We start from the raw sequence: 25,550 nt of genomic DNA, 5'->3' as shown, positions 1-25,550 counted from the left end.
CTTCCCATAGCCCTCTTCCATCTGTGTCTACGAGGTCTGACAATTAAGTTCACAAACTCATCATAGAAAAAGTACCACATACCTCATTGCTGAATATCATATGGTCACCTTCAAAGTACTCCCCTTGGGAAGCTATGCACTGATGCCAGCACCTAGTCCACCCTTCAAAGCAATTTTGGAACNCCAGAGAGCCCCGGTTCAGATCCCACATATGAGGGTCAGTGACACTGCCCTCCACAGCTAGGATGCTGAACAACAGCTCAACCTGGAGCTGGGCTGCCGTGAGTCACCAGCAACGGCGTAGGCTGCAGCCCCTGTGGCAGTGGGTTTCCATGGGCTACCGTATGTAGCCAGCAGCCAGCATGAGCGGCCAGCAGCCACAGTGAGCGGCCGTCCAGAAGCCAGCAACTGATCTGCCTCGCCCGGGAAGAGCACAATGATGATGCCAACTTGGGCCAGTGAAGCAACATCCTCTACAACTATACTGAAGAACTAAATGACAGCAACTTGTCTGTTCCCCTTCCCCCAATTCCCCAGCACTGTTCCCATCCCCCCAATTCCCCAATAAAAAATCTAAAAAAAAAAGACTGACAAGAAAAATTCATAAGTGACTATATCATTGTTAAACTACCTGACCTTTTAAAACTAATAATTGAGGTTCAGGAATTCTCTACTTTGCCTCTCTGTATGTATATAATATTGCAGCTCTTTTATTATATTGTGGAATGATTGTGAACCAGCACAAGGTTCAAGGTTGTATCATCTGACAGGCCCACCACACAACTCTACCTATGTTACTTAGCAACATTACCCTGTCCCCTCTCTTACCTCCTGTTGGGAAACCTGCTCAGAGATTGTGGAACTCGGCAGGGGTGAGGGAAAATCTACTGACTGATACTTATGCCCAGGAATTTTCAGAGCCTATAGATGACTTTTGGTTTTTGGTTTTCTTTCTAGCTTTTTCTTTATTTAGGGTCTAATATATGATACAGAGGGTGCCAAAAAAAAAAAGTATACACATTTTAAGAAAGGAAAAAACTGTATTAAAATTGTAATACTCAATATATACCGATAACAAAAGATGAATACAAGTTGTGTGTATACATTTTTTTGGCACCCCTGGTATATTTGTATATGTATATAAGTTTACTGCACAGTAGAAGATGCAGAACAGAAACATGTTTGACTGGAATAGGGTCCTTTAGCACTGGCTCTTCCATATCTTAATTGCTAAAGATATTGCTGTTGGGAAATGCTGATACTCCCTGTCTCGCACTTGGGGTTACAGCCCTGTCCAGTTAAGCAATACACTGCTTCACACTGGAGACCTAAATTCAAATGAGTTTCAACTGACTTTTATGTGGGTCAGCAGGGGCATGAAAAGGAAAATAAATGAGTACAAAGGAGGAAGGAATCATTCCTATATAACTCCTTGGGTATAAGTATTAATTTGAGTTTGTAAAGTAAACACTACTTGAATATAATTATAATTCCCAGTAGATAAAGTGTAGACATCAAATAGAAGCCTATTTGGACAAAGCTAAGCTAAAATTACTACAACACTTGGTTCACATAACTGCTTTCTTAGGAAAAAAACAAACTTAAGCTTTAAAATATCTATTGGAAAATTAAAGTAATAATTAAATAAATTGAAGTGATGAATTACCTCCTAGAATATTGTATATTTTAGGAAAAGATTATATTATTTTTAAGGCTAAATAAAAGTAATGCTAGATATGAAACAGGTTGTAGAAATAGTAAAGTAAATGGAAAAGTTTCACATTTCATTTATTTATTTATTTATTTATTTATTTTTTATTGTTAGTTTCAGGTGTACAGAACAATACAATAGTTATTCTTTTCACCCTTCGCACAGAAACAATCCCCTCCCCCCAAAACAACTGCCTTCCCACCCCTGATATCATTCACATTTCATTTAGGTATGAAACTAAATAATCAGTACTGGGACTTCACTCTTCAGAGTAGATAAGAGTTAGATTGTCATATATAGTTAAACTCATAAAATATTCTAATTTTTAACTATCCAAGGATAGAAATAATTTAGTTCCTTTCATCTAAACTGATGATGATTTTCATTTGTAGCCTACCTCACTTTCACAGGGATTGAACCATTGTAAACTGTGACTGACATAAATAAATATATGGTTTTTATTATCTCAGAATTTGGAAGTCATTTAAAGAGGAAGCTACTTAAAAAGTACATACTTTGTGATATGACCAGATACCAAACTACTCATAATTATCTGATATTTGCACATACAAATATCTACTTTTTTTTAAGATTTTATTGGGGATTAGGGAAGGGAACAGTGTTGGGGAATTGGGGAAGGAGGACATTGTGTTTTTCCAGGACCCATCAGCTCCAAGTCAAGTTGTTGTCCTTTAATCTTAGTTGTGGAGGGCGCAAGCTCAGCTCCAAGTCCAGTTGCCGCTTTCAATCTAGTTGGAGCGCAGCCCACTGCCCTATGCAGGAGTCGAACCGGCAACCTTGTTGTTAAGAGCATGCGCGCTCAGCGGCAGCTCAGCTTGGGCACAGCTCACTGGCCATGTGGGAATCGAACTGGCAACCCTGTTGTTCAGAGCTCACACTCTAACCAACTGCACCACCAGGCCAGCCCAGTTATCTACTATTCTTAATGGGATTTCCCCTATTTCACATTTTTGTAATTCTTATATTCTGTGGGATAAAATTCATTAGTTGAGTTTATACTGAAATGTATAAATTCCTAGTTTCATGCATTGTATGTATGGTCCTCTGAAGAGTCCTGATCTTATGCTAAGTACACAGTAGACACAGTAAACTTTTGCTCAGTTGAAAACTACACTAGTGGATTCTGAATAAGTAATACTGAACTGGTACTCTAAAAATATGTGGTTAGATATGTTTATGAATCTATCTGGGAAGGTTCTCTCCGCATTTTCAGTGCGTACTGAAAATTATTTATTTTGATAATTTCTCAGCAGAGGCTCTCTCAAATAGAGATCTCTATACCATATAGTGTGTTAAAATAAAGTTTCAGGGCCGTCTGAGTGGCTCATTGGTTAAGAGTTGGCCTGGGAGCACGAGCTCTGAGCAACAGGGCTGCCAGTTCGGATACCACATGGGCCAGTGACACTAGCGATGGTGTAGGCTGCAGTGGGGCTGCAGTGGGCTGCCCTGAGCTACCGTGAGTGGCTGGCAGCCAGCATGAGCAGCTGGCAGCCGGGGTAAGCTGCCGTGAACCGCTGTTAGCAGCCGTCCGATGGCCAGTGACCAATCTGCCTCAGCCGGAAAGATCGCAATGATCACAATACCAACATGGGCCAGTGAAGTGACGTCTTCCACAACTAGACTGAAGAGCAAAAGTACAGCAACTTGTCTGTTCCCCTCCCCCAATTCCCCAATAAAATCTTTTTTTTTTTTAAAGTTTCAACAAGGGACCAAGAATGAAACTCCATTCCCACAAAAAAAGTAATCTCATATTTTTAAAAAACAAAATAATTGAAAGGGAATACCTTGAGTGTGATCTGAAGCAGTGTTTTCAATATCTGATGGTAAGGAGCTGAGAGTATTGTCCAGCAAAGCATTATCAGTCTCATTAATTATGTCAATGTATGAAAGAGAATTTTATCTTGTTTTCAGACTTTAATTTACTGAATGTACTAAGATTATAATTTTAAACAACTTTCTTCATTGCAAATTCCCCATTATTGTTTTACAATCTGGTCTCTCTAGTAGATAAAGTCTGTCTAGGTTGATATTTTAATTCATTTTGGTTCTAGCAAAATTCCTTTTTTCCCCTGGATTATTAGGAATTCTGAAATCAAGAAAATAAATGAAAAATGTCTAAAAATGTACATGTATACTTAAAACACTGTAACTGGAACTACATGTATTAAATCTACAGGAAAATTGATGGTTAGGAACATACAAGATATAATAGATTTTACAAAAAAGTACTGAAACAACAAAACATAGATGTTAATAATTTTATTACATTTACTCACAATACAGTTTAACTAATAAATGTCATCAAATTATATAGATTATTCTGGTCATCTGGTTTCTTCCAACATCTACCAGAACTGAAGAACAGGCTGAATCTTGAAGGGTGATCCTTTATGAATCTCTTAATAAGCACCCTGTAACTAGAAGAATCCAGGTGTCTCTTTTGTATAATATTGTAAAGAAATGTCCTCCCCTCTCTGATAGTTCCCTGTTCACAACCAACTTAAAACAGATTACAGGGGATCTGTAGAATCCAGGTGGTTACACAAAGGTACAAAAAGGTAGAAGCATGGTGTGCCCAAAATGAGCTTTTTAAAACTGTTGAGCCAGAGATTCTTGGTTACATGCAAAAGGAAGCTATCCAAATTAACTCAAGTTAAAACAGGGTGATTAGAAGTCCAGAGGAAAATCTCATGGATCTGAAACACTAGTACAGAAATGGTCAAAGTTGTCAGACCAGTACTCTCTCCATCTTTCTCGAGGGCTGTATGATTTCTGCTTCCTTTGGAGTATCCAGGTTATGGCGTATCTCTGAAGATCGTATTTCTCAGTTTATTTGCATGCACACAGCAAAAAATGGCTGCCAACCCAGAGTCTACCTGACCTTACAGCTCCAGTGTCCCCCCACAGAGTTACTGACTCAATATCTAGGTCTCTGGGTTCAAATAATCAAGCAAAAGAATCTGATTGAGTTAGGTGTTCTTCCCTGGTCCCCAGCCATGGCTGGGGAAACAAGGTCTAATGCAAATAGGGTTGCCCCTTCCAGAAAATGTGGGTAGGGCAGATTCTCTCAGAAGGGAATGTGGGTGGGGATGAAATAATTATTATACTATCTCAAGTTCCCAGATACCATACAGGCTGAAGTTGGACTTTCTCAGTTGTTTTTTTTTAATCTTTTTCAAGTTGGGAGTTCAGGCTATGGATGGCAGAAAACACAAACTGTATCAGCATATTCTCCTATCCAAAACAAGACAGGATTTTGGTGTGTGGCAGGTATATCCTGGTCTATTAAAAATGGAAGGAGGGGTGTACTAGGGGCTCTTGGTTCCCAATTATCTCTCTACCTCCTAGAATGAGTGGAAGCTTTAAGTGACCAACTAAAGCCTGTTTCTAGATGCCAGGACAGCTTTTGTTGTTTAGTTCCACATAAGATATCCTAAGAGAGATAACACTGATAATGATAGTTTATTGCTCCAATTATTCCAGTTAGTATCTTTCTCAAACAAGAAGAGTATAAGAGAAAAAGCCATGAACAGAACTTAGACAATTCTTTAATACTTTGGTTCCATTGCTCTAATCGTAATACCATGCTATATGTAATAAAAACAGAACAATTACATTTTACTTCTGTTTTAATAGCTTGTAGACATCACTTGCTTTTATTAATTGTTATAGGTTATAAGTTATAGTGATAATTTGCTTTTACTAACCCTCTGCATAAGATGTGGTATATTCAGTTTAGCAAAGTGCCTATCAAGAAACCTAGTTACTCGCCGGCCAAGTAGCGTGTTGTTTAAGAGTTGGCTTGGGACGCCAGCTCTGAGCAGCAGGGTCCCGGTTCGGATCCCATAAGGGCCAGTGACACTGTGCCCTTTACAGCTAAGATGGTGAACAACAGCTCAACCTGGAGTTGGGCTGCCATGAGTACCAGGCGACGGTGTAGGCTGCAGCCCCTGCTGCAGTGGGCTGTTGTAAGCTACCATGAGTGGCTGGCAGCCAGCGTGAGTGGCCAGCAGCCAGCATGAGCTGCCAAGAGCTGCCTTGAGCGGCCATCCAGTGACCGGCGACCGATCTGCCTCACCCAGGAAGAGCGCAATGATAATACCAACATGGGCCAGTGAAACAACGTCCTCCACAACTAGACTGAAGAACAAAAGGACATCAATTTGTCTGTTCCCCTTCCCCACTTCCCTAATGCTGTTCCCCTCCCCCAATTCCCCAATAAAAAATATTTAAAAAAAAAGAAAAACCTAGTTACTAATGTACAGCATAGTGATTATAGTTAATAATACTGTATTGTATATTTGAGAGTTGTAAGAGAGTAAATCTTAAAAGTCCTCATCACAAGAAAAAAAAAAGAATTGTAACTACTTATGGTGATGGATGATAGCTAGATTATGGTGATCATTTCACAATGTATACAAATATTGAATCATTATGTTGTGCCCCTGTTATATGTCAAGTATATCTCAATTTCTAAATAAATAAATAAATGAGTTTTTTAAAAAAAAAGGAAAGAAAGAAACCTAGGTACTGCCTGAGACTGGATAGAGTCTTCAGTTAAAAATACTTTTTTCTCAAAATTTTGAAGGTATTGCTCCTTTAAGTTTCTAATGTTGTTTCATAAGATATATAAATGTCTCATCATTATGTTGTTAGTTGCCTTGGTTTGGGTTTTTTTTTTCACATTCATTGTGTGGGGCAACTGGGGAGCCCTTTCAATCAATGTCCTCTTTTTCTGAAATATTTTTTAAATTAATTATTTATTTATAATTACCTCCTCTCTCTTTTTTCTTTCTAGAACACTTATTATTTGATAATGGGGACTCTTGGACTAATCAACTCTTGGACAAATCAACTATTCTTTTCTATCTTTAATCTCTGGCTTGTCCTACATTCTCATAGATTTCTTCAGATTTATCTACCACTTTTTTTAAAAAACTAAGCTATCCTATTTTTTTTTAAAGATTTTTTTATTGGGGAATTGGGGGGATGGGAACAGTGCTGGGGAATTGGGGGAAGGGGAACAGACAAGTTGCTGTCGTTTTGTTCTTCAGTCTAGTTGTGGAGGACGTTGCTTCACTGGCCCAAGTTGGCACCATCATTGCGCTCTTCCCGGGCGAGGCAGATCAGTCGCCAGCTTCTGGACGGCCGCTCACTGCGGCTGCTGGCTGCTCACGCTGGCTGCTGGCTACATACGGTAGCCCATGGCAACCCACTGCCACAGGGGCTGCAGCCTACGCCGTCGCCGGCGACTCACAGCAGCCCAGCTCCAGGTTGAGCTGTTGTTCAGCATCTTAGCTGTGGAGGGCAGTGTCACTGGCCCTCATATGTGGGATCCGAACCGGGGCCCTCTGGCATTCCAAGCCAGTTCTTAACCATCGCGCCACTCGGCCAGTCCCAATAACTGCATTTCTGTAAATATTTGTTATCGGAAAATGTGGGCTTTTTAATTTCATTCTGACAAGTTTTTTTGAGGTAGAGTGGCTGGTGGGACCCAAAAGATTAAAAATCTCTACTCTAAGAAAACTTTATGTCTACCAGTGGCATAGGAAGACTGGGGAAGAGCTGGGGCTTTGGGTCTTTAAACCACAGCTATAAAAGTTTGTTAGAAGCTATAGTCCCGAAATAACAATTCTGTTAATTCGGGCACCAGTACCTTAGACCCCAGAAGGGCCCTGCCCTGGACCCTGCATGTCACAAACATACCCAACATTGCATTTATTAAATAACACATGGGCACCTCTGTCACTTGAAATCCAGTGCACATTGCTGGCATGGTGTGACTCATAAACCTCCACCCCTGGAAATAACACCAATTAGACCCCAGGGAAATACTACTCCACATCTCTTGCCTTATGTACACAATACAAAAGGCAACTGAATACAAATGCCATAAAAGCTTATGGTTTAGAGTGCTGTTGACATAGAAGGAAGACCTTCCTTTGGAATGTGGGGAGGATTTGAACAGTAGAAGCTGTTAGATGAAAACAAAAATTTTTAATTCTTTTTCTCGTTGTGAATGCAATAGCATTTGGCCTAATGAAGTATCTTTTCCTAGTGTCGAGTATCCATTTTCTTGCTTTTCTCAGGACACCGGAGATACTCACAAATTAGGGTAAAATTTCAAACAGTTGAGCATGGTGGCTGAGAAACATTTTGCAATACTGAAACTTTTATATTATTCTTAAATTTGTGTATAGCTAGGTGTGGACATGACAATACATGAAGTATGATACAGACTCTTTACATGAGTAGTAAAAGGACATATACTAGAATTGCAGATAGTTTAATTTTTATAAAAATATTTAATAGGTTTCATTAAATTTTCAAAAATAAAATTTAAAAACTATATTTTTATATAATTGCAAACTTAAGAGTTGTGATTATTAATTACAATTCATATACTTATTGTCTTTAATTTTAACAGATTATACATTTTGAAAGAAAAATAGTGTTTTGAAGTATCTGGAAACAATTTTAAGTTGTGATATTTTTTACGTTTATTTTATATTTTTATATACATTAAGAACAATTAGGGCCGGCCGAGTGGCGCGACGGTTAAGAACTGGCTTGGGATGCCAGAGGGCCCCGGTTCGGATCCCACATATGAGGGCCAGTGACACTGCCCTCCACAGCTAAGATGCTAAACAACAGCTCAACCTGGAGCTGGGCTGCCGTGAGTCGCCGGCGACGGCGTAGGCTGCAGTCCCTGTGGCAGTGGGTTGCCATGGGCTACCGTGTGTGGCCAGCAGCCAGCGTGAGCGGCCAGCAGCCGCCGTGAGCGGCCGTCCAGAAGCCGGTGACTGATCTGCCTCGCCAGGAAGAGCACAATGATGGTGCCAACTTGGGCCAGTGAAGCAATGTCCTCTACAACTAGACTGAAGAACAAAACGACAGCAACTTGTCTGTTCCCCTTCCCCCAATTCCCCAGCGCTGTTCCCATCCCCCCAATTCCCCAATAAAAATCTTTAAAAAAAAAAAAAAGAACAATTAATTTTTTAATCCTTTAGATGAAAGAATGACTATAAATTGAGATCATGATAGAAAAACAAAATGTAAACGTAGAGCTCGTAAACAGTAAAAAATAGTCTCAAAAGAAAATAAAAATACAAAAACCTTCAGAGGCTATCTAAATATTTAAAAACTGAAAATGAAAGTGTTCATGAGCCAATTGAAATTTGCAAACAGCACATTATAAATTTTTTGCGTACTGAATATTTAATTACTGATGTAAACAAGTAAGAAAATTATGTTTGCATATTTCGCCAGGACGGTGGTCAACTACATTGTTTATAAATGTATTGTCCATTTCCATTCATTAAGCTCATTGTCTATTTTTTCTTATTTTTAACTTTATATCTGCTGTTAAATATTTAATTAATCCTAGGAAACACTTTTACTAAGTTTGTTATATTCTAAGTTTCTTTTTTGGTTTTTTTTTAGTAGCAAACTTTTATTGAAATCTTACATAACTCAAGCTTTATAAAAAGCCAACATAATTGAAAAATGAGTTCTCCCTCTAAAGCCTTAAATATTCAATGCTTGAAATGGTTAATTTAAAAGTAATCAAACAAATAAAACAAAATCTCTGCAGTAGACCCTGCTGAAATACTTTAAAACAAAACAAAACAAAAAACAAACAACTAAATGAGGGCCGGCCAAGTGGCGCGATGGTTAAGAACTGGCTTGGGACGCCAGAGGCCCCGGTTCGGATACCACATATGAGGGCCAGTGACACTGCCCTCTACAGCTAAGATGCTGAACAACAGCTCAACCTGGAGCTGTGCTGCCGTGAGTCGCCAGCGACAGCGTAGGCTGCAGCCCCTGTGGCAGTGGGTTGCCATGGGCTACCGTATGTAGCCAGCAGCCAGTGTGAGTGGCCAGCAGCCGCAGTGAGAGGCCATCCAGAAGCAGGCGACTGATCTGCCTCGCCCGGGAAGAGCACAATGATGGTGCCTACTTGGGCCAGTGAAGCAACGTCCTCCACAACTAGACTGAAGAACAAAACAACAGCGGCTTGTCTGTTCCCCTTCCCCCAATTCCCCAGCACTGTTCCCGTCCCCAAAAAACCCCCAATAAAAAAACAAAAAAAAACTAAATGAGAGCATCATCTTGAGAAAAGTTATTTTAGCTCAATAGCTGTAATATCAAAGTTATCTTAATTCTTCAAAGAAGGAAGGTCTTCATGCCACCATTTCTTTAGATCCTCACTTTTTCAATAAATTTGGTCACAAATCAATTGCTGTGTGCCCTTGTTTTAGGAGATTCTTCTTGCAGAAGAGGCGAAGTACAAACATGGAAGAGAACTGCCTAAGCAAGCAGGAAATTGTTCCATAATACTAGTTAGTGTGCAAAGAACGTAGAGTTCTGGGTTAATCTCTGGAACTTGATCTGGATGGTGATCTTGACTTTGATTGGATCTAGAACAGGATCTTGAAGTTCTTTTTGGTGGAGGGGACACAGAATGAGCTTTTGAGAGTGGAGCAGGTAGGGGAGAATTGGAACAAGACCGACTCCTTAATCTACAATAGATTTTGACTTTATAACACCTTTTCCATTTTCTTTGGGAGAACGAGATGGAGAACGTGGCCTGCTTTGAGATTTGTAATTCGCATCCTTAGATCTGCTCTGAGAATGTGAATGGGAGTCCAGATCAGACTTGGGCTTAGATTTGCTCTTCGATCTCCATTTCCTGCCTTTTGACTGAGAACATAATAGACATTTGCTCCGAGACCTAGATCAGGACTCCCCCCACCCTTTTTTAAATTATTAGTTGCAGTTGTACAAAACAATGTAATAGCATTTCACCCTTCACAAAGTGATAATCCCCCTCCCCTGGGAGCGACTTTTTGAGATACTTTGTGATCTACTATGGCTGCTCCTGCAACTCCTACTTCGTGACCTTCTCTGACCATGACCTTGATCTGCTTCCAGAGTAAGAATGCCTATGGCTCATTCTTGCTTTATCTTCAATGAACCTAATATTGCTGCCGTTTATTTCTGTACCATCCAGTGCCAAAGTACACTTCATGTCAGAGTAGGAGCAAAACTCAATTACACCTTCGTGCATTCTTTGTGAGCATCTGAATAGATTACCTCACCTGCTTGTCTCCTGAAATCCTTTAAATCTTGCCTACTGCAACAACTAGAAAGAGTTTCTACAATAAGCCTGAATTCTGCACCAATAGGTGATCCATATTTGTTTCTGCCAGAAGTTCTCCGACTGCTATATTCACCTTCACCACTGCGGCTTCCATAACTATAGCCATCACGGTCAAGGCACAGGAATGCTCCACAATCACGCACTCGCCACAGAGGTACTTGAGGTTCAGCTCGTGACAGCATGGTGGCCAGTCGTGGGAGTCCTGAATTCCTGAATTCCACGAAGCCGTACCCATTTTTGAGGTCTATTCCTGAAAAAATGCAGGATGTCTTTCTCCCGGATGTGGTAGCTAAGGCGTCCTATGTAGATGTGGCATGTCCATGGCGGGCAGGGGACCCGAGGGCTGGCTGTCCCAACCGCAGACCGCAAGCAGAAACAGCGGTGTGGATGCGGGGACAGCAAGAACCCCAACACGTGCCTCACATGGCAGCGGCGGCCAAGTCCAGCCACACAATGGTATAGTCTCAGTTTCTTATTCTCTCTTATTAGTTTCACTTTTTTCTGTTACTTGTCTTTCCCCTATGTCTGATAAATTGAAATACAACATGGGACATTAACGGGAGTCATTCCTAACACAACCGCATTTTCACTTTTGGCATATCTCCTCTTATCCACATTAGTCACACAAAAGAAGTCAACAGCTTTTGGGACAGATTATACCTGGGCACTTTTGTTTCACAATTTAATGTAAAATATCTCAAGCATTGCAGTGTTGTTCCTTTCTTCATTTACTTCTGCATTTAGTAGTAATAATAACTTATCTTTGTATGCTAGTCTATTGTTTCCAAATCACTTTTATCACTCATAATCTCAATGAAGCCTCACAACAACCTTGGGTGGTGGAGCTCATGTTTCCATTAGAGAAAACCATGTTTTTAACATCACAAAGTGACAGATTTGTGACAACCAGTGGTATACTAGTAAATGCTTAACACCTGCTTCTTGCTGGGTATAGAGAAGCTGATTACACAGTTTACCAATTTCCTTGAAGTAAATACTCCCACCGTGGCCAATTTCAAGCTAACAATGTGATATCAACTGGCTCCTAAAAGTTCTGAAAATTTAACTAATGGCTTTTGCAAACAGGAAGAAGCCAGCTCCAGCACACCACCCAGCCACTCTAAATTTAATCCAAAAATACATGAAAACATATATGTGCTTTGTTTTGAGATTGGGATATCAAAATAAAAGATATAGATGTTCCAATTTAGTTGGCAGATTAAACCAACAATGAAGCTATTAAGTGGTAGTGTGGTCTTAATTACAAATGCTTTTGGAGGTCCCAGAGGGTAGCGAGTGTGACCAATAAGTTTTAAACAAAGCCTCCATGATCCCCAACTCCCAGTATTCATGCCCTTGTGGAATCCACTCTCCTTTAGTGTGTGCAGAACTTGTGACTTCCTTGTACCTTCTTAAGCAATAGAATACGGCAAAGTTGTAAAGGTATTGGGATTCCATGATTATATTAGATTGTAACTTCTGTCTTACTAGCATACTCTGTCTGTTTCTGGCTTTGACAAAACAAGCTGTTATGTTATGAGCTGACCTATGGAGAGGCCCATGTGGCAAGGAACTGAGGCCCTCAGTTCAAAAGCTTGTAAGGAACTGAATTCTGCCAACAACCATGTGAGCCTGGAAGAAGATCCTTTCCTAATCAAACCTTGATATGAGACTGCAACCCAGATCAATAATACCTTCACTGCAGTCTTGTGACAGAGACCCTAAAGCAGAGGACCCAGCTAAGCAAGCCATTTGCAAACTCCTGAGCCGCACAAATAATGAGATAATAAATGTGTATATTTTTTAAGCCACTAAGTTTGTGTGATTTGTTATGCAGCAATAGACAGCTAATACAGTCAGTGTGTGCTGGCGAACTGCCCTAGAGAATGTTATGTGGAATTGTAGCTAGTACTGGAAATTGAATAAGATTCTGATAGTGCAGGGACTGGAGGTTACTTTGAAGGAATGTTGGGAGACAAGGTTAATTTGAAAGAGTAGTATGTATTAGGAGGGAACTGAAAGACTCATTTACTCAACTAATACTGATTGAATCTAACCTCATGTCAAATACTTTTTTGGGCAATACTGTATAAACAGTATTAAGCAAAGACAAACAAGCTTTAATGTAGCTTAAAGTCTAATTGAGTGTAAGAGGGAGCTGACAACAAGTAAATGCAAGAAAACAATAAGAATTATGCAGAAAATTAAAGCAGAATAGTGTGTTAGAGAGTGACTAGCTGGTAAGAAAAGGTGTGGCAGGCCTGTTGATTGTCCCCCACACCGATTCTCTCCCTTTTTCCTTTTAGTAACAGAATCACCGAACTTTTGACCAGGCAATTAGCTACCCAAGTAGCAGCCATATTTTCCAGCCTCCCTGGTAGTTATGTGTGAAAAGGTGACTAAGTGAGCAGAACTGATGTTACTATTTCCAGGTCTTGTTTTCATAAGTAAATTATTTTTTTCTCCACTTTCTTTAATCCATTTTCCAGCCTGGAATAGAGTCAGACGTGGGCCAGCTTCAATCATGTGACTGAAGATTGCATTCAGGGCCAGCCACGTGGTGCTTTGGTTAAGAGCTGGCTTGGGACGCCAGCTCTGAGCAGCAGGACCCTGGTTCAGATCCCACATGAGGTCCAGTGACACTGCCCTCTACAGCTAAGATGGTGAACAACAGCTCAACCTGAAGCTGGGCTGCCGTGAGTCACCAGCGACGGCATAGGCTGCAGCCCCTGCTGCAGTGGGCTGCCATAAGCTACCATGAGTGGTTGGCAGCCAGCGTGAGCGGCCAGCAGCCGCCGTGAGCGGCCGTCCAGAGGCCGGCGACCCATCTGCCTCAGCAGGGAAGAACGCAATGATATCAACATAGGCTAGTGAAGCGACATCCTCCACAACTAGACTGAAGAACAAAAAGGACAGCAACTTGTCTGTTCCCCTTCCCTCCCTACCCCCCCATTCCCCAGCACTGTTCCCCTCCCCCAATTCCCCAATAAAATCTTTAAAACAGAAAAGATTGCATTCAATGAAAACAGACTAGACGGAAACTGAGTCCCTGAATGATCTCACAGAGCAGAACTGCCCACTCACTCTTAAACCACCTGCCTACCTCTGGACTGTTATGTGAGAAACACACTTTAATCTCTTTTTTAGTTACTATATTTGGGGATCTCTTTGTTATAGTAGCTTAGCCTGTGCCCTGCTATCACAGGTGACCTCTCAGAAGAGGCAACATTTAAGCTAAGACCTAAGTGACATGAATGAACAAGTCATACAAAGAGGAGGAGAAAGAGCATTTCAGACAAATGAAAAGGACCTAAAAGAAGAAAGGTCAGTATGGCTGGGGCACAGGAAGCAAATGGTGAAGATGACCTTGGAGAAGAATTAGTCCAGGACCATATCATGGAGGGGTTTGAAGGCTAAGGTAAGGAATTTTGATTTTAAGTGTGATGGAAAACCATTGGAAAATTTAAAAATATTAAAATAGAGGAAGTGTCATAATTAGATTTATGTTTTTAAAACAATCAATCTGGCTGCTCTGTGATAAATCATCTGAGGGGGCCAAAGTGAAGGCAGAGAAAGTGGTTAGAAAACTGCAGTAGTCCAAGAGAACTAATTTTAGTTCTCTGAACTAGGGTAGTGATAGCGGTGAAGTTAGAAGATAAATTCTTGAAATGTTTTAGAAGTATCATCATAAAGGCTAATGATAGATTGCATTGGTAGTTGAAGTGCAGGAAACAGTGGAATCAAAGATGACTTTGGGCTTGAGCACCTGCTATTTAATGCGATGGTTGTTGCATAAAGGGTAGAACATAAGGAGGCAAGGGTAGAGGCAGAAAGGTCAGCCAGGGAGCTTAGGTTGAGAATAGGTAGTGTTTTATTTTTGTTTTTGTGGGGAGGGGGCCGGTTTTGCTGTGAAAAGGAACATCTCTTTTAGTCATGTTAGCTTCGATGTACTTAGTAGACATTCAAGTGGAAATGTCAGGTAGGCAAGTGTCCCAAAGGTCTGGAATTCAAAGGTGCCTGGGCTGGAGGTAGAGATTTGAAAGTCATTAGTATATGGATGTGTCATAAAGCCATGGAGTGGGTGAAGTAGGTGACTTCAGGAGAAAGTACACAAAGAAAAGAAGTCAGAGAAGCCAAGGGCATTTTAGCAACCATATTTGGGAAGGATATCCAGATACAGAAAGAAAACCAAAAAATAAAAAAAAAGAGGCATCACAAAAGCCTAGAGAATTGTTTTAAGGAGGAAGATGTAGCTAATTGTATCACAAGCCATTGAAAGACTGAGTAAAAAGGATTGACACCATTCTTTTTTTTTTTTTTAAACCCATGGCAACCCACTGCCACAGGAGCTGCAGCCTACGCAGCCCAGCTCCAGGGTGAGCTGTTGTTCAGCATCTTAGCTGTGGAGGGCAGTGTCACTGGCCCTCATATGTGGGATCCGAACCGGGGTCCTCTGGCATCCCAAGCCAGTACTTAATCATTGCACCACTTGGCCAACCCAACACCATTCTTTGAACCACTGGCTTTGACAAGAAGTGGGCCTTGAGAAATGCCATTCCATCCAGTCAAGTGATAGGGATAAATACCCATTTGGAGGGTTTGAAGAAGAGATGAAGAGGCGAAGACCAAAAGCATAGACATGTCTTTATGTCTTTTAGGGATTTCTGCTATGAAGGAGAGCAGGAAAATTGAGGGATAGCTGAAAGAAGTAGTGTCAAGTAAGGATTTTTTTTAAATGTAGGTAAGATCTCAATAGGAAGGATTACTAAAGAGAATAAGAGGGGAAGAGGTAAAATTTAGAAATGCCTTATGAAAGCCTATGGGATGGGAGTCCTTTAAGTCTTTAAACAACCTTTTATGTGCAAAGTGCAGAAATGTTCAATAAGCATTTTTTTAAAAAACTGATAAAGCGGGAAAAATGGTCACTGATAGAAATGGGGCTGATGATAAAGGGATGATGATAGATATGTTTTGGACATATTAAGTACAGTGAAATATTTAAATAAGATTAACTGACTTACTAATTTGTACAAGGGACTTTGAGCTTCAAAATAGTAATGACGGTTAAGAAAAATAATATATTTTACAAAGGACCAGTCCAGTTGGTAGGCACTTTTAAAATTATCCTATATCAAATTAACAAGGACTTACCTTGCCAAGATTTTTGGCACTTTTATATTAAATTAAATTGCATTGGGAAAAACATAATAGTAATTGAAAAGCAACTAATTGGAAGCAATTATAAGCCAAATTATGTTTATACCACAATTAGTGTTTGAGGTGGGTTAGTAGGCTGATGCTTCATTTCAATAAGCAACATCAAATAACTGAATAGCTTGTAAAACACATACTTCTTTTATCTTTATTCCAAGTATAACACCACACTCTTTGAATTATCATAATAACACAAGCAACATTTATATTCTTTTGTTCCAATCCCGTTTGAGTTGCTTTTAAAAACATGGCAATAGTAGTATACATACCTACTGCACAACGTAACTTCTTTCAACAGATTTTATGGAGAAATGTGAACAAATATTTTTGTATGACAAGTTCTACCCTGCAGGGAATCTAGAGTGCAAATTCAAACTGTCTTTTTCATTAGGTTTTTCATGCTTACAACATTTTCTTGTTTCACTTTTAGTTGAGGAAAGTCTTTATCTAGGAATGATAGGGGGGAAAAATCTTTTGTCTTGTTACAATGGTGATTTTTACTCGCATGTCAGGTTGGCTTTTTTCTCCCAGATTTCCGAGTACATAACTTTGTTACCACAATTTTGTCAATTCAGGTTCAACTGTTTGACTACGACTTCACAAACTGTTTTCCACTTTACGTTGATTACTGAAATATTAGATTCATGGTTCTTTAAAACCACCACTAGTGATGTTTTGAATCCGTTATGTTAATTTCCATGTAAATTCTGATGCACTGAGATGACAGCATATAAATTTTGGAGGTGGTGGGAACCCCTTTCAATTAGTTCATCAACTTGAGACAATTCAAAGAAAAATGTTATCAAACAATTTCGATTATACTCAATAAATCAGTTTCTAGAAATAGTTTTGCAGAATAAATACCCACCAGTTGACCTAATGGAGCACGGAGTTGCCAGCGCTTCATGGCAGCTGCAGCGCTTGGCCAGCTCCGAGGTTTGGCAAGCCACACGGTGGGAGGTAGGTAGAGCTGGAGCCCTCCAGTGCTGGGCGTCACATTGCTTTTCCTTTTTTAAATAGGGAGACGACGCTTCTGGCTATTGTGTAAACGAATCGAGAACTGCGTTAATATGCACATCAACTAAGGAGTGGGGAGAATTAAAGCGCCTTCTAATCCAACCTTTATCAACATGTGCGTCATAGACAAATGCTGAGTTTTAATGCCTGGCTTCGTTCGCCTCAGGGAAACACACTTCGGAGAACAGCCAGGTACCTCAGCAATCGCGGCAAACTGCTCAGGATCAAAGCCACCACACCAGCCTAGCAGTAGCCACCGCCCCCGCCAAACCCCGCCAACCCTCCTAAGGACCCACCCATGTTCTCAGCTACCCAGTTGTTTTACGCAGCGCTGCACAGCCTTTCCTTACCCCGTTCCCGCTTTTCCCAAGCACTCTGCATTCGACCCCAGGTTCGTAGTCCCCAGCCGGACAACACAGCGCCATCTCCCGCCCAGGGGACGGCGCAAAACCCAACCGCAGCGCGGCGGGCAGCTCCCCGCGCTCTTCAGAGGCCGGCAACCAGCCAGCGGTAACTCGGCGGCTGGTGATTGACAGACGGCTGTAGCTATGAGCCGCAGGGGCGGGACTTTATGTCACTTCCGGGCCTGTGGAGAGAGAGGGGATCTATAAATTCGCTGTTCACGCAGCGCCCACGCTTCCACAGTATGGCCGGCGACATTAGCTAGCGCTCGCTCTGCTCTCTGTAACGGGGAAACAGCGAACTACAAGAGACTGAACTGTATCTGCCTCTATTTCCAACAGACTCACGTTCAACTTTCGCTCACAAAAAGAAAAGCCGGGAGAATTTTATTAATCCTTTTTTTAAAAAAAGTTAATATAAAATTATAGCAAAAAAAAAAAAGGAACCTGAACTTTAGTAACACAGCTGGAACAATCCGCAGCAGCGGCAGCGGCGGGAGAAGAGATTTAATTTAGTTGATTTTCTGTGGTTGTTGGTTGTTCGCTAGTCTCACGGTGATGGAAGCTGCACATTTTTTCGAAGGGACGGAGAAGCTGCTGGAGGTTTGGTTCTCCAGGCAGCAACCCGACGCAAACCAAGGATCTGGGGATCTTCGCACCATCCCAAGGTGGGTGCGCCGGTCTCTCGCCCACACTCGGGCTTGGGGCTGTTGCCGCCTGGAAGGCACCAGACACGGGCGGAATTCGGGGGCCGAGGAGGGGGCCCCGGAGCTGGGGGGAGCAGCCGCATCCACGCGGGGCCTGAGCCGGTTTCTCGCGTCGCCGTTGCCGCGTCGGGTGCTGCCCGGGGGGAGGGGATGAGGCCCGCGCCGCAGCGTGCTCAGGTAACGTTCCCCGCGCAGCGTGCGAGGCGGCGGCGGCGGTGCTGCTCCGGGTGGCGTGGCGGCCCCGCGCCTCCCGACTTCCCCTTCGGAATTGACGGTCTAAGGCCCTGGGCGAGGGCGTGTGGGGGTGCGGTGCGGGCTCCCTCCCGGCAGGTGTGGCTCGGCGGGCTTAGTCAGGCGCTAATTCGGGCATGCCCGCCTCGGGGAGTGGCGGAGGGAGGGAACGGGTCTGAGCCGGACTCGTTCTTGGGGCGTGAGACGGCTAGGAGGGGGGCGCTTCTGGCCCGGGGCTGAGACGCTAGCGAGCAGGCCTCCCGCCCGTGGTCCGCTCTGGCAGCATGTGGCGCCCGGGCGGCGGGGATTGGGCGGGAGCGGTGGTGTCGCAGTGGCTGGGCCTCGCCGCCGCCCTAACGTGCTCTGCACCAAAACCTTTGCGGGGCGGCCTGGGAGAGACGGCCTCGGAGCCTACAGAGGTTTCCTCCCGAGTCTCTTGACCTTGGGCTGTGTAACCTGTTACCGAGTCGGTGGGATCCTGGCGAGGTAGAGGGTGGAGTAAGGTTTGCCTACATTTACGGGCTAGAGGCCCGTCCGGCCCAGGACATAATACCTTTAATGCCTAAGCCAGCAAAGGAATCTTGGGGCCCCAGCCTCCCACCCCGGCAGTCAACGCGAGAGAGCTGGGCTGGTCGCGCAGAAAAGGAGAGGTCTTCTAGTGTTGTTGGGAAATACAAGCGCAAGTAAAACCGCAGGCGATTCCGAAGGTGCTTGGGCCTGTACCCGGCGGCTCTCAGACCGCTAGCCACCACTTGCCTTTCTAGGCTCCGAGCACGAGTGCGGCGACTGTGGTGGTGCTGCGCAGGAACCGGCGTGGCCGCTTCATTGAGAGGCGACGACCAATGAGCTCCTGGGCCCGACCGAGAGCCTGGCCCCAGGGTGTGGGCCAATGGGCGTTTCAGGAATGTTGGCTGCGCTCGCTGCGGTCCCTGACAAAAAGCAACTGGAGAAAGGGAATCCAGGAGGACACGTGCTGCCGGGACTTTAAGGCATTATGTCTTGAAGGATTCTCTTGTAGAAAAGCATCGTGATAGCTAAACTGTCATAGGTCTCAATTTTTAAAGCTTTGTGCGATACTTAAAATGTTCAATATGTGCCATGCTCAGTTCTGAGCACTTTATATGTATGTTATAGGGAGCAGCTATTTTTCTTACAAATATGGGAAAGCTTAGTATTTCCTCCAGATCGCAGATGGGAAAACTCCCTGGAGTTGGTGATAAGCGGTAGATAAAACGATTGTAATCGGATTATCTAGAAAATCTTATAAAAGGAATAACAAATTGTTTTGCCCTGGCTCATTAAATGTTTTGAAGCTTTGTTTGTAAGGACTCTTTTATAAAGGGAAGAGGGCTTTTCCTCCCCAAGTTCTGGGTCAGAAATCCCAGAATTTCAGCTTGAGGTTTTTTTGGTGGTTAAGAGTTCCAAGTGGAGGAGGGGAGAAAGACTTCTAAAAGGGCAGCTTGCTTTTTGAGAGTCTTCTAGCAGCACAGTTCAGCTGTTGTAGATGGAGCAACTAAGAACTGAAAAATATTGAATTTAACTGATACGTACATTAGTAACCTTTCTGGGAACATTTTTCAGTGACCTGTCAAGCAGGGTGCACAGGTTAGGTTATTTACTGGAGTTCAAAAAGTACCTGAAAAAATATTAGATGCTAGATAAATCACCTAAAGTCAGTGACCTTGGAAGAGGGAATCATTGGAGCCTGGTCTCTGGGAAGGTGGAGTTGGGACCTAGGAAGGATCATGGGTCATCTCAAAGAGTTTGGTTAATGAAATGGTTGGTTCATGGCCTCTGGAATGTCTCGATTTGAATTCAAACATACTAGCTGTATGATGTTTCCTTATCTTTAAAATGGAGACAATAATGGTACCTACTTCATGGGATAGCTGTGAGGATTAAGTGGGTTAAAACTTTAAAACTGACACATAGTACAGTGTAGAAGTGTTACTATATTTATCTTTGATTCTTTGCTCTTTAGGACAAAATTTCCTTTTTTCTTTTTTAGCAACCAAGGCTGGAGAAGGAATTCTATCAGATTGTAGTCTAAAAGGCTACACATTAAAAAGTGCTCTAACAATTTGATGTATAATAGTTATTTTTACTCAAGTAGAAGAGGTAGTGTCGCCAGGAAGTTTTATTATGGATTGCCTCATTATATTAATCTTTCTGTAGAATAATCAATCTTTAGTAACTTTGTTTCACTTAATGATTTAAAAAACTGTAGACGCCAGAAAGTCTTTGCTTGTCCTTGCCTCATTCCCACACTCAGTAATTCCATTAAAATGTAAATAAATGAAAGGTCAGTTAAAAGACCTTCACAGACTGTATTAAAATAAATGTAGCTACATTGTACATCAAACAAAACCTAAAGACACTGAGAGTGAGAAGGCACAAATGTCCTAATGGCACCACTACACATGCTGTAGACATTAAAAAGATAACAAGGATGTTATGGAAAATTCCGTAGAAAAATGCCTTTCCAACATATATGCAAGAAGAAATGGAAAACCTAAATAGTCCTATAGTCGTTATATAAATTGAATGAGTCACTAATCATCCCATAAAGAAAACTCTAGGCCCAAATTGCTTCTCTGGAGTGTTTTCCCTAAAGTTCAAGGAAGAAATAGTTACAAGCTTTTTCACACATTGTTTTAAATTGAGAGGAAACCCTGGGGTAGCATAATTTTTATATCAAACTGACAAGCTGTAAACCAGAACTTGCATACACTGCTGGTGGGAATGGAAACCGAACAAACTACTTTGGAAAATGGTTTGACAGTTTCTTTAAAAGTACTATACTGTAAAAAAAATTTTTTTAATACTATAGTGTAAGATTTAATTTCTATAACTCTAAAAAATGCATGCTAATCTGACAGATCAGTGGTTGCCTGAGGATAGGAGTAAAGGGATGAGTGGATTAATAAAGAGGCATGAAGGACTTTTTGGAAGTAATGGAGGTGTTCGCTATCTTTTTGACAGTTTCACAGGTAGAGTGTATCAACAATCTTGTAAATTAAATGTAAATGAAAAGATGAGTAAAATTTGAAGTTCTACAACACAGGTTAAAATAAGTGGGTGCGTGCTTCCAATAAACAATCTAATCATTTTTGTGTAACTTTATTTTTTCAGTGATTCTCATAAACTATTGAATTAACTTGCTAATAGAAATATTCTAGTTTTTATTGGTACCGTATTTGCCGGCGTATAAGACGATTTTTTGGCCCTGAAAAATATGCCTCCAAGTGGGGGGTCGTCTTATACGCCAGGTACACTTCAGATAGACTGCCCATAGTGCTTGCCCCGTGCCATAGTGGCCTCCCGATGCCCGCCCACTTCATTCCACATACCGTTCAGGCATCAGCAGCGCTGCTGGGTGTATGCTCGGCTGTTATGCGATTTTGCTGTTATGCGATTTTACCACACTCGCAAAATCGCACACAGCTGACCATACACCCAGTATGATAGCGCAAAATCGCGAATCGCGATACCATACTGGGTGTATGGTCGGCTGTGTGCGATTTTGCGAGTGTGGTAAATTCGGGTTACCGTATATTTCTTTACATATGCATTGAAGATTCGCGATTTTGCGCTATCATGGTGCCTGTTAGAATGTTGAAGAGCTCGCACTTGCGCACTAGTGAGGTCCCAGGGAGATGCTGATGCAAGGGTGGACCAGACTGCTATAGTGACAGGGCGGGCAAACAGGGAGCAGGGACCAATCAAATCAGGCTTTGTAAACAGCCAACCACAATACTGCACCATTGTACAGTACAGCATAGAAAATGTCGACCAGTCAAACCCCTATCATCCCTATCATGGCACCAGCCAAAAGAAAGAAGTATGATGCAAATTTTAAACTGAAAGTTATAAACTTTGCTAAGGAAAATAATAATTGTGCTGCTGCAAGACAATATGGAGTAACAGAAAAGATGGTTCGGGACTGGAAATCAAATGAGAAAGCATTAAAGAGTATGCCAAGGGGTAAGTGTGCATTAAGAAGAGGCACCCCACACTGGCCAGAACTCAAAAAACATGTAGCAGACATGGTGGCTCAACATCGCCAAAACGGTTATGTGGTGACACGAAATACAATACGCTTGTTTGCACTTCAGTGGGCCAAATCAAATCTGATATTGTTTTACCTTTTATTTGGTGTGTGGAAGGTGTGCGGAAGAGGGGGTAGTCTTATACGGCGAGTATATAACAAACTCTGTATTTTGAGTGGAAATGTTAGGGGGTCGTCTTATACGCCCAGTCGTCTTATACGCCGGTAAATACGGTATATATGTTGTGTTTACTGCTACAAACCAAGGGATAATTTTGGTTGCCATTTATGTAAGCCTTGTCCCCACCCCCACCCCACCCAAGTATGTAAACCTAGCAATTAGCATCTATATGAAATCAAGTTAGAGCATTATATGCCCCCAAAATCTTTGTACAGTAACAAGGATGAATATGAATTTGGAAAGCTGCTGAAATGATTTTAGAGACAAATTTCTGCTTTCATCAGATATAAGGACAAAAAATAATTGGAAGTAGTATGGGATTTGAAGAATTTGTTATACGAAAATTTTTCCAGAGACTTGAACCAAGAGAAAATCACAGGGCCATTTTGAAGGAAATATTCCAGTGGAGTTTCAGGGAGTGGTAGTAAGTATGATATGAAAAATCTGGCTATTAGTAAAACAGCTTATTTTCTGAATACAGATATGTTTTTTGAACTTTTTTTGTTGAAGGATAACAAAAAGTTATGAAAATCTTTAAGTACAGCCCTTATTTTCACAAACTGATCACACTCATACAACCAGCACTGTAAGCCAAAAGTCCCCTTGTACCCCTACCAATTACCATCTTGACTAAACATATACTATAGATATGGAATCATTTACTTTGTAATAATAAGGCCTTCTTTAGTCAATATTATGTTTGAAGTTTTGTAGCTATCATGATTATAATTGGTGTCAGTATACTACAATTTACCCACTCTACTGTTAACAAGTATTTAAATAGTTTCCAGTCTGCTAATACAAATATATTGCTATGAACACTATTATTTGTGTCTTTTAGTGAACAATACATGTGTTTCTGTTATACATACATACATCTAGGAGTGGAATTGTCAGGTCATGGGGTGTGCATATATCTAGCTTGAGGGTTCCAGTTGCTCCATATCTTCATTCAACACTTGGTATTGTCTTTTTAATTTTAGCTGTTGTGTGTGTAGTTGTATTTCCATCAGACTACTGGATTTGAGCTTCCATTTATGTCTTTATTGGCCATTTGGATATCTTCTGTAAAATGCTTGTTTAAGTCTATTTGCCTGTTTTTCTTTTGGGGTGACTTTTATTTGTAGAAATTTTGAATATATTACGGATGAATTCTCTATCCAGTATGTGTATTACAAATGTATTATATTCTCAATGGTTTTCCTTCTATGAATACTATCTTTAAAAGTAGAAGCTCATAAGTTTAACATAGTCCAATTTATGAATATTTCCCCTTTAATGGTTAGCAGTTTTGGTGTACTATTTAAGATATCTTTGCTCATCCCACGGCAATGAAGATGTTTTTCTCCCGTAAGCATTGTTTTGCCTTTTGTATTTAGATATGTAGTCCATCCGGAATTTTATGTGTTGCATGAGGGACTAGAACACACTTGAAGTAACACTGGCTCATCTTTCCAAGCTTTAACTCCCAAGTCAAGCTGGAACCCTCTTCTTGGATGTTCACCTTTTCTATTAAACATTTCCCACCCTCCTGTAGGCCATTTAATAGAATTTACCTTGAGTGTCATCTAAACAAGCTACATAATACCGAGAATCTTTTTTTATTAGTTTCAGGTATACAAAGCATGATTAGACATTTACACAGCTTACAAGTCTACTGCCCATCTGACACCACACACAGCTATTACAATACCATTAACTGTATTCCCTGTGCTGTACTTTATATCCCATGATTATATGTATTTCTAATTATAGTTGACATTCAATATTTTTATTAGTTTCAGGTGTACAGAGCAATGGTTAGGCGTTTATATAATTTAAGAAGTGATCTCCGTGATAAGACTAGTATCTGACACCATACATAGTTTTTCCCTGAGGTTTTTTTTTTTGTTCAATTTCTCAAGGGAGACGAACACATATGTAATTTTGTTTTGTTTTTAGTAGGAAAACTTTGTCTGGTATGGCTTGGGTTAAAGAATACTGGTTAACAGTGTGTTGGAGAAAAGCAGTAGTCCAGGCATATCCAAGTAAATAAAGGAATAGATGTGTTCTAAAATTGAGTTGTTTTATGTGATATTTAAAGTTGAAATGTAAAAAGAGGGGTTAGTATCTTAGGTTTAACCTGCAGTTTGTGTACTAATTTTTCAGATTTCAAAAGGATGTTAAATAGAAATCAGTAACCATATATAAAAATCTCTTAGAGTTGCTGGACTAGAATTCTGAACCAAACTAAAGTCTTTTATAAGAAATGGCATCTTTGGGAGGGTGAGAGTAATGGAAAGGAAGTCTGTTAGACAATAAGAAATTTTGGGGCCAGCCAAGTGGCTCGTTGGTTAGGAGTTGGCTTGGAAGCGCAAGCTGTAAACAACAGGGCCGCTGATTCGGATCCCACATGGGCCAGTGATGCTGCGCCCTCTACAGCTAAAATGGTGAACAACAGCTCGACCTGGAGCTGAGCTGCCATGAGTTGCCAGTGATAGCGTAGGCTGCAGTGGGGCTGGCCGGCAGCGGGCATGAACTTAATGGCCAGCGAGCGACTGCCTCACCCGTGAAGATCGCAATGATAATACCAAAATGGGCCAGTGAAGCGACATCCTCCACAACTAGACTGAAGAACAAAAGGACAGCAACTTGTCTGTTCTCCTTCCCCGATTCCCCCAATGCTGTTCCCTACCCCAATTCCCAATAAAATCTTTAAAAAAAAATTTTTGGTGAGGAAAAGAGTTTAATTTGATCTTACTGGACAATAAAATAGGCTTTCCTTCTTGCTTTTTTTTTTTTTTAAAGATTTTTACTGGGGAATTGGGGGAAGGGGAACAGACAAGTTGCTGTCCTTTTGTTCTTCAGTCTAGTTGT

General features: G+C 41.4%; 2 protein-coding genes and 1 pseudogene across 3 annotated transcripts in view; 1 reads left to right on the top strand and 2 right to left on the bottom strand.

Annotated features, from left to right (window-relative positions):
* CDK19 (cyclin dependent kinase 19) overlaps positions 1-17,647 on the bottom strand; it is a 183,725-nt gene extending 166,078 nt beyond the window's left edge. Inside the window, exon 1 of one of the 2 annotated variants that reach the window (XM_019646349.1) lies at positions 17,477-17,647. In XM_019646349.1, the coding sequence (XP_019501894.1) occupies positions 17,477-17,551 (75 nt within the window). In that variant the 5' untranslated portion in view covers positions 17,552-17,647. The remainder of the gene's footprint in view (positions 1-17,476) is intronic. The other variant, XM_019646346.1, reaches the window with a different exon arrangement.
* Positions 9,833-11,479, bottom strand: LOC109384738 (serine/arginine-rich splicing factor 6-like; annotated as a pseudogene).
* A 100-nt stretch (positions 17,648-17,747) lies between the features above and the next one.
* Positions 17,748-25,550, top strand: part of AMD1 (adenosylmethionine decarboxylase 1) — a 25,583-nt gene continuing 17,780 nt past the window's right edge. Inside the window, exon 1 of the mRNA XM_019646350.1 lies at positions 17,748-18,195. Coding sequence (XP_019501895.1) covers positions 18,086-18,195 — 110 coding nt within the window. The 5' untranslated portion in view covers positions 17,748-18,085. The remainder of the gene's footprint in view (positions 18,196-25,550) is intronic.

Source organism: Hipposideros armiger, unplaced genomic scaffold (genome assembly GCF_001890085.2).
Source record: "Hipposideros armiger isolate ML-2016 unplaced genomic scaffold, ASM189008v1 scaffold_101, whole genome shotgun sequence".
NCBI classification, from domain to species: domain Eukaryota; kingdom Metazoa; phylum Chordata; class Mammalia; order Chiroptera; family Hipposideridae; genus Hipposideros; species Hipposideros armiger.
Note: the sequence above shows the minus strand (reverse complement) of the source record. Positions and strands in the feature narration are given on the sequence as shown.